Source organism: Cariama cristata, unplaced genomic scaffold (assembly GCF_000690535.1).
Source record: "Cariama cristata isolate BGI_N322 unplaced genomic scaffold, ASM69053v1 scaffold2089, whole genome shotgun sequence".
In the NCBI taxonomy this organism is placed as follows: domain Eukaryota; kingdom Metazoa; phylum Chordata; class Aves; order Cariamiformes; family Cariamidae; genus Cariama; species Cariama cristata.
The window spans coordinates 11902-18605 of NW_009633828.1; the positions used below are offsets into that span (position 1 = coordinate 11902).

At 43.1% G+C, this 6704-nt stretch overlaps 1 protein-coding gene across 1 annotated transcript in view; it reads right to left on the minus strand.

Moving 5' to 3' along the window:
* Positions 1-6372, minus strand: part of LOC104166813 (casein kinase II subunit alpha) — a 16151-nt gene extending 9779 nt beyond the window's left edge. Inside the window, exons 1-2 of the mRNA XM_009706887.1 lie at positions 6138-6372; positions 684-883 (exon numbers count right to left, since the gene is read on the minus strand). Coding sequence (XP_009705189.1) covers positions 684-784 — 101 coding nt within the window. The 5' untranslated portion in view covers positions 785-883; positions 6138-6372. The remainder of the gene's footprint in view (positions 1-683; positions 884-6137) is intronic.
* Positions 6373-6704: the final 332 nt, after the last annotated feature.

The following is a 6704-nucleotide window of genomic DNA, read 5'->3' on the forward strand; positions in this document are numbered from 1 at the left end:
AGCCGGGACAGCTGCCCCAAACTAGCCAAAGGGATATTCCATACCATAGAACACCGTGCCCAGTAAAGAAACCGGGGGGAGTTGGCTGGGAGGGGGCCGATCACTGCTCGGGGATTGCTGCTTGGGCATTGGGTGGTGAACAATTGTACTGCGCATCACTTGTCTTTCTTGGGTTTTATTCTTCTGTTCTATTCCTTTTATTACTACTATTATATTTTATTATTGTTAGCATTTTATTTTACTTTAGTTATTAAACTGATCTTATCTCACCCCACGAGTTTTTACTTTTTTTTTTTTTTTTTGATTCTCCTCCCCATCCCACTGGGAGAGGGGAGAGGACTGAGTGAGTGGCTGTGTGGTGCTTAGCTGCTGGTTGGGGTTAAACTATGATACCTCTGAAAGGGGACGTTTCCTGATTACCTGGCAAAAATTCTTCAAACCAAACTCTTAAGGAGGCTGCTAAAAATGTTCCTGCAGTGCTGGGGATTTAAGATTTTGACAAGAAACACTTCTCTGAAGAAAAGTTGTGATCCTAACACTTGCCATGCACACTAGACACCTGCCAAGGAGCACGAAAAAGCCTAATGCAGCACAGGTGCCTGAACTCCCCATGCACCACTACACAGGATCCTACAGGGACTGATCCTGGTCCAGGGACGTCCATAAGCAGCCCAGAGACTTACCCCCACTCAACAACATGCGACTCATAGTCCCAGTACTCCCGCGGTCTGTGTGTGTTCACATCCGTGTAAACTCTGGCCCTGCTCGGCACGGGTCCCGACATATCAGACAGGTTGGCAGGCAGAAATGATGCGATGTCTGAAATCAGAGGCTACCTGAACTGCAAAGCTGGACAGAGGATAAAGGCCTCAGAGTCTTCCACCTGTAGAGAGAAAATAAACCAGAGGTTAGAATCTCAAGATACTATAGAAATATTTAAGTTAATCATTAAAAGCTGCTGAGAAGGAGAGGCTGGAGCCCAGCCACGAGCGTGGGATCGTTTGTCAGAGCTTGAAAACAATTTGTCTGCTCTCCCTCACTCAGGACACGACCACTCGGCCCCACTAGCAAAAGTAACACCCCCTCCTGGACCTTGCAATTTTCAGCATGTAGTTTACAACTTACAGTTGCAAACATAACTTTCTAAAAGGGAAGAAATGCAATGTGCTCTATATCTGCAGACAGACTCCTTCCTTTCATCTCCAGAGTGAAAGCAGCTGCCATCGGTTGCAATCTCTTCCCTATCCAGGACGAAGCCTTGTGCCATCCCATGTAACCAAAACACTTCATAGGGTTGCACAACTATCACCTCTTGCAATGCACTAATAAACAATGCTGCAAACAGAGCTGACATCAACAAGGTCACCTGTGCAACCTAAATTAAGCACTTTCTGAAGTTTCGGTTTCTGGAAACATGAATTTTCATTCGAATCAGAACTTTGGGATTTACTTGCAAATCTTAAAAGGACTGAAGCCTTTCATGTGTTCACACACAAGGTTTTGTGTGGCTACGTTCATTCACCCTGTGGAAAGAAAAAAATAAACCTGAACTGATCCACCACTACTCAGCCCTTTCCTTCCACTGGAAAATGCAGGCACTAACTGAAGCATTTATGTACAAAGCAAGGCTGGTCAGCTCAGGAGCACGTTTCTGGAGGAGAGAAATCCAGACACTGTGTCAGAGGATGAATCTTCTCAGTTTTAAGCACCCTCCCACCCATATATTACTGTATGGGCTTGTATAAAACGGTTTAATGGCATTTCAACACTGTCACCCACGCTGCTTTCCCCACAAAATAAAAATTTAAATGTATCCACCTGAAAGCAGTGACAGGACCAAAACGTTATCCAAGGATAACATTGCTGAAGTCTGAACATCACACTGGGGATTTTCGCAGTACAACACTTTTTCCATTTCCACATATTGTGAAGGCGGCTTTTGCTACTCTGTTCATGCCCTCCAGCATGAGCATCTCATCCCATCATCTCACAACAGATACCTTCTACATATAACGCACTGCCCACTTGAAAGTGAGCAAAGGCAACCACCGAGTCTTGTCTCTGGGCTTACTTAAGGAAAAAAGCAGCACCATGCTGTACAATGCAATTAAGTCCTCGCACAGACAACAGCATTCTCCAGAGATGTAGGACACACAGTGATAAGCTACATCCACACTAATTAGAATATCACAAGGAAAAGTACAACCCCAACTAGCAGCAAGACAAGAAAGGACATCTGGAAGATCTCATAGAGGCCAGTCACTACGAACCATTCAGGGATTAAATGGTTTGAGGATGCTCGGAAGACTTCACGACAAACCGAGGCAGCCAGAAGAGTTCTGCTCGGATGGGGCACCAGTTTTGGTCACAACTTTCTATAGTCAATCCACTAAACCCGAGTGTCCGAAAGACAGCGGCATCTGTGTTGGATTATGATGCTTTACCCAGACACGAAAGAAAAATTCTGCTGCAACAGTCTAAAGATGTTTCTTTGCATTCTGCTTATCCAAAGGTTCTGGTAAGCACCTCCACTTCTTCCTCCTTACAGTGTGATTTTTGTAAAACTTCTGTTAAGTGTTATCAGTATCTAGACTAGTCAAAATAACTCAAAAGAAAGTTACTGTGTGTCGGAGACAAATACTCTAATCTCTGAATATTTAAGACAACAGTGACTTACTACAGTTTTGTATCAATATTGTCCTACCTAAAATAAAAACAGCGCCTTTTCACCTCTCAAACCTTTCACGAGTGAAAGCCGACACATTTTTAAACATTTAAATACAAGAATCTCTTTGTCAGCTTTCAAAATAATGTACAAGGACAGAAGCCGTATCAGAGCATGAGAGAGTATTGTTTGGTGTGTAGCATATGGCAGAGACTATACAGCCCTGTTTACAGAAAGGCGCTTAATCAGTGGGCAATGCTATCATCTAAACAAATATAACGTACTTATTTGCTATGCCAATCTTATCCCTTCAGAAAACAGGCAACTGCCAGACGGCAGGAGGAAGTAATTGCTCCATTAATGAGAAGTTAATCAGAAAGACCTAGAAATCTCCTCAGAGCAATTAGGTCAGGCTATCAGGATACGTCACACCAGAAGAAAATTCTAGAAGCAAAATCCTGCTCTATTGGCAGTGTCCTGTCATTTATTTGAGGTCTGCAGTACCTTTGTCTGCTGCAAGGACCACAGCAAGAACCACTGGCTATGAAGATGGTGGAGGACCTGGAGGACACAGGTCTGACGTCCTTCACCGTCTCACACAACTTGGCCAGCAGCCGGTTCTGCGTTCGGAGGCAGAAACGTACATGAGGTCTCTTTCTGGCGTGGACCGAGCCTCCTCACGTGGTGCGGACCTTGGCAGTGTGGGGTTTTTGACCTACTGACACACAATTGGTGTTGAAGGCAGCTCCAGGTAGACAGGGTTGCAGTAATCCAGCCCCAAGGTTAAAAAGGGATATGGCACTGTTCCAAAGTCCACAACGGAGGTGTGACCGAGGCCTCAGCCCAATAAAGGGAGGATGGGGCACTTGAACAAACGGAAGAATACAAAGTATTACGAAAAAAAAAAGTCTATTCCTGGACAAAATGTTACTCCTCTAACAAAATACGCTTTCAGAAGATTAGGCAAAACCATTTACGTGGCATGACTCAGACACTTTGAAATGAGATGTATATTCCAAAAGCGTACTTGGGCATTAACAGAGCATGTAAGTTTACTAGAACACTTTCAGTACAGTGAAATTTATTAGATTTCAAAGTCTAATCACTGTGTTTTTGTTTCTCCTCATTCCATGTGCTTCTGGCAGAAGATGCACTGGCTAATTTCCTCTGCCCGACACTCCTTCCGTAGGAATTAACTGAACCTATATACGTCTAAGATGACTTAGCAATTTTAATTTTTAAGCACAACTAGGTACCAATAAAGAACACGTGACTGCTCCACCTCATCCAGCTTAGCAAGATCAGTTTCAGCACAGACAAAAATAATAAAAAAGAAAAATAAATGACATTATCCAAAGACAGATCAAATTTCACAGTAGATATTTTTTGTCACATAGCTCTAGCCTCGCACAAGCTGTATGTTGTAACAGACTGCTCAGAGAAGGGCTTTGTCAGGAAATCATCGACTGCAGCTTCTAAGAATGGCACACAATGCCTATTTATGACAGTAGGTATTATTGTCTGCTGTTCTTTCCACAGGAAGAGGAGAGAGTCTGCACAGATAATCTGGTTTTAAAGCAAACAAAGTTACATACATATACAAGCTTACCCTGCCTGAAAGCTTCTCACTCTCTCTGCTCAAAACTGCTAAGGAATTTGTATATATTCTGCTTTCTCTGCCCCTAGAGGGGGATAATTTTGCAGTGGATCCAAGCCCTTTGACAGAAGGGACTGACACAAATAGAGACAAGTAATGGGGACAGGTGTGGTCATGCAAGTCAGTTTAGTTTGCAGTTTTAAGGCAGAAAATCTACAGTCTGAGCAGCGATTACACCTAGATGAGATGAGTGTCCTGAGCTTGTCATAAAAGAGGAGTTCTATTTCTGCAGAATCCAAACAGAACATGTCATTTATTAATTCCTGCATTAATGATGGAATCATAGAATAATTTATATTGAGAGAGACTGCTAAAAGTAATCTAGTCAAAGCAGATCTAATTAGATCAGGTTGCCATGTCCAGCGTAGTCTTGAGCGTCTCTAGAAAACACAATGCGTCTCTGAAAATTTTAATTTCTCTGGCAGGGAACTGCTTAACTAGAAAACACAACCATGAGCTTTTAGGCACTATACCAGAGGTCACAGATAGAGGAAGACAAAGCTTCCAGTTACCGGCTGACACACGCTGTTCAATGCTAAGGCCTGCCTGCGCAAGGACAGAGAACGGGTCCTTCTGTTCTAGCACTCGTGGTGACACCCCTCGGGAAGACATTACTGAACAGCACTCACACGGTAGCTATAGCGAATGGGCACCACGCAAAAGTTTCAGTGCTTGGTTTTCCCTTAAAAACGACATTTAGGTATGAGCAAACTGATAATTAGCTAATCTCTTCCACAGCATCCTTATCAAGAGCACCCACAGGACCCTGTTCATCCTGTGTACAAAAAAAAAAAATAAATCACAAGAACATTGCCAAATACAGCACTGCATGTACTACTGATAATTACTCCACAGGAGTGCCTGAGAGCCCCAGTCAAGAGACAAAACCAATTGTGCTACCACCACATAGGAATTTTTTAATTGGAAGGTCTATTAATTAAGAGAGATCAGCTCTTAAAAGTTTGAATTATTCTAACAGTAGCCTATTGTCTGACCAGCTTGGCAAACTGGACTTTTTGTGCCTAAAGTTCAATAAAATGGTAAAAAGCCTCTCAATGTTCACTTTGAATTTGATTTTTAAAAACATTTTAATTTAAACCACAGTTACAAACCCCCTCCTTTTTAAAAAGGGATTTTATCATCCTTACAATGCACTCTAACCCCAAAGGCAACCTCCACCCCCACAGAGGACTTGATTTCTTGGGAAGTATCCATACTTACAGCACCTATACCCAATTAGGTTAGGAATTTCCTACACCCTCTGTTGTTCCAGACGTAACCACTTACGGCACGTATCAACAAAACACAGCTAACTAATCTACACAAATTAGTTTGCAAAAGGCACGTACTTAGCCTCTAGTAAAACTCGCCTCTTTTTTTTAAGTCAAGAATAACTGAGATACTGGAATTTTTTTTCTCTTCTTTTAAATGGCAATGTTTTTGGCACGGAGCTTGTCTCAAGCACACGGTTACTCACTCAGAACCTAAGAAACTGCACCAGTATGACGCAGTGCACAGACAGACTCCCAGTGAGCTGGGAGCCAAGAGCTTCGCAGAAGACTGGTGTCCTGAGGAACCTGCAAGTGCTATCCAAGTCATGACCTTTGTGGATAAGGTTTGGAGTATAAATAATGTACCCAAGAACACGAGCACCGCTTGACACTGGCCTTCCCGTGGATTGCTGCTAACAGCACAACTTGTCCTCAGCGTGAGCAGTATACTGCTGGGCAGTTCCAAGTTCCTCCAGACAGAGCAGAGTGAACCCAGCGAACTACGTCCAACACCACATAAACATGGTTATTACCAATGACCCACCTGAACTCAGACTCAGTTAGCAGAAAGCAGTTAAGACAGAGAGTAAGACAGGCCCCAAATTGCACCAAGCCAAACTCAAAGAGCCAAGAAAATCTTTCCGTCACTTTATCAATTCTAGATGGAGCGTCCCAGACAACCTTATCTTCCTCTCGAGGAGAAAGCAAGATGCACAGATTGGTCAAACAGGTCTACAGACCCTCCTCTCACTTCCACTTTCCCCATGTAAGCTCATTACCAGCGGCGATTGTGACAGACTAAGACTGTAAACAGGCTAAGACAGACAGCAGCCAGTTCATTTTGAAAAAAGAAAAGCTCTCTGTCAGCTGAGAAGAGCAGAATTACAGCAAGTAGTCTGGAATCAAAAGGTTATTCCTTTCTTTTATCCACAACTGCAAGCGAGACATTACCTTTCATGGTAATGGCTCAAACCCAACCTCTGAAATCATGAGTGTATAGCGTGCTTTATTAGTGAGAGGAAGCATTACAATCATCACATCAAACTGATTATGATTTCCTCCACATAGCCTATTTATCCCTCACCTGTAAGCCTCCCAGGAAAGGAGCACT